Here is a 2,500-nt window from a genome sequence, read left to right as displayed (position 1 = left end):
AAAGATTAGCTCAAACTTTAAACAAAAAAAATGTAGATTGTCCCTTCACCCTCCCTGTAGTCCATGTCGTCCAGTACCAGAGGGCTACTGGGGCTGAACATGGCCCTACTGTGTCAAGTACTGCAGTACGGTCTTATAGACCTTCTGTTGCAGTTTTGGGCATTATCTAAAAACGACAAACCAAAGCGCACCACATAGCTAAGCACTTTGACTTTGCCTGGGACGTGTTAGAGCAGCACTTGTGTGTGGAGAGTAAGAAGAGCCTCGTTGTTCTTTTGACTTTGGCTGAACATCGCTGGCCATCTGGATCCGCAGTCCCAGGGTGGTACACCTGCCCAGAGCGCCCTGCAGCAGGGGGGTAATGATGAAGGCATCATGTCCCGTAATTACTCACAGTAGAGGCTGAGTCATTCTAGCATCCTCGTTAAGACCCTTGTTACCTGACCCCCCCCCCCCCCCCCCACTCGTTAACCCTTAAAGGAGTACCGTCACGAATGTTGGGAAATTAACGTTATACAGAATATCTGGGTTCATTGAATTCAACATAGAATTTTAGAACCTTCAATTGTTGCGGAACGGAATCTTATGTTAGAATGTTCAAAAAACCTACACCTTTAAGCTTGTTATTTCCTGCAGGGCTTCCAGGTGCTGGTGGAGACCGAGTGGCTGGACTTCGGCCACAAGTTCGCTGACCGCTGTGGACACGGCGAGAATGCTGAGGACCTGAATGAGCGCTGCCCGGTCTTCCTGCAGTGGCTCGACTGCGTTCACCAGCTGCAGAGGCAGTTCCCGTGCTCCTTCGAGTTCAACGAGGCCTTCCTGGTAAGCGAGAGACACAGAATTCTGAGTTAGGAGGGAGGGAGAGATTGAGAGACCTTCCTGGAGAAGTTTAGAAAGGCTGGCGAGTGTCTTTCTTGGTGAGGATCGCTCTGGGGATGTAGTGATTTAAAGGAACATGCCACATTTTGGGGAAATTAGCTTATTGCTGTCTACCCCAGAGTTCGTTTCCATACCCTTCTCTTCTCTGTGCTGCTATAACCCAGTCTGACACCATTAGCCTAGCTTAGCATAATTCTCCCGAAGTGCACTTTAAGCCCTGGATCTACTTTTAGTGAGCACTTTTAGTAGTACAAGGTTTTATTGTATTTATGGGTAGGGGTAGTCTTGGGGGGGGGGGGTATATATTTTATCTTTATTTTAGCTTATTTATTCATGTTTTAAACTTTTATTCTATAACTTATTATTACACTTGTAATAACTTGAAGTTGAAGTGTGTTAGACCAGTTAGCCTATAGCTCCCTTTTAGCTATAGGTTAGCTATAGGCTAACTGACATAGAGATCCAGAGCTAGTGGGAGCAGACAGAGGCCTATGGCTAGCGTGAACATACAGGCAGCTGGACCTATTGTGATCATACGGAGACCTGGAACTAGTGTGAGCGTTCAGAGAGCTGGGGCTAACATGAGCGCCAAGAGAGCTGGAGCTAACATGAGCGCCAAGAGAGCTGGAGCTAACATGAGTGTACAGATAGATGGAGCTAGCATGAGTGTACAGAGTGCTGGAGCTAGCATGAGTGTACAGATAGATGGAGCTAGCATGAGTGTACAGATAGTTGGAACTAGCATGAGTGTACAGATAGTTGGAGCTAGCGTAAGTGTGTCGATAGCTGGAGTTAGCATGAGCGTACAGATAGTTAAAACTAGCATGAGTGTACAGATAGTTGGAGCTAGCGTAAGTGTGTCGATAGCTGGAACTAGCATGAGCGCAAAGAGAGCTGGAGCTAGCGTGAGTGCACAGAGAGCTTTGATGCTTGGATTTGTTTGTGTTTAGTTCAGTGTGTGTGTGTGTGTGTGTGTAGTTCGGTAGAACTCTGCCAGCCACACACGAGAGTGTGTGTGTGTGTGTGTGTGTGCACGCACTGGGTCAATTAGGCTGTGCGGAGTCTGGCTGCATTTATCTTCACCAAGGCCAGAGTAGAAGGAAGAACACAGGGCATGAGTTTGCATGCATGCTTAAGCTTAGGACTGTAATTTGCATACTTAAGCTTATACAATTTCCTGCCATTTCACAACTTCATGGGTTGTTGACATATTGTCCTATGTTTGTGTGTGTGTGCGCGCATGTGTACAGGTGAAGTTGGTGCAGCACACATATTCGTGTCTGTACGGAACGTTTCTATGCAACAGTGGTAAGGAGCGGGAGGAGCGGCTAAGCCAGGAGAAGACCTGCTCCGTGTGGTCACTACTGCGGCCTGCCAACAGAGCTTTCCGGAATATGCTCTACTCCTCGCACTCTGAGACCGTAAGCAACTCTCACTCCGCACACTCAAGCATTAACTCACAGAACAGTCTTTATTGGAACATGTGGTCAATAAACGTACGCGTTTCGGCCCTAGGCCATCATAAGCGTGCTCATGTTTAACCCACGCCCGCCTTGTGTTGTAGGTATTGCACCCTGTGTGTCACGTGCGGAACCTGTTGTTGTGGACGGCGGTCTACCTC

The 2,500-nt window shown here is 47.8% G+C and overlaps 2 protein-coding genes across 3 annotated transcripts in view; both read left to right on the top strand.

Annotated features, from left to right (window-relative positions):
• The window catches only part of LOC121714956 (tripartite motif-containing protein 16-like), a 964,796-nt gene that overhangs the window by 176,212 nt on the left and 786,084 nt on the right, over positions 1–2,500 (top strand). The gene's annotated exons all lie outside the window — the stretch shown is intronic.
• The window catches only part of mtmr3 (myotubularin related protein 3), a 37,404-nt gene that overhangs the window by 22,405 nt on the left and 12,499 nt on the right, over positions 1–2,500 (top strand). Inside the window, 3 exon segments of the mRNA XM_042100166.1 lie at positions 637–822; positions 2,130–2,300; positions 2,444–2,500. The exon segment at positions 2,444–2,500 is cut by the window's right edge and continues 77 nt beyond it. Coding sequence (XP_041956100.1) covers positions 637–822; positions 2,130–2,300; positions 2,444–2,500 — 414 coding nt within the window.

This window comes from Alosa sapidissima, chromosome 8 (assembly GCF_018492685.1).
Source record: "Alosa sapidissima isolate fAloSap1 chromosome 8, fAloSap1.pri, whole genome shotgun sequence".
NCBI classification, from domain to species: Eukaryota; Metazoa; Chordata; class Actinopteri; order Clupeiformes; family Clupeidae; genus Alosa; species Alosa sapidissima.
This window is presented reverse-complemented; position numbering and strand designations above follow the sequence as displayed.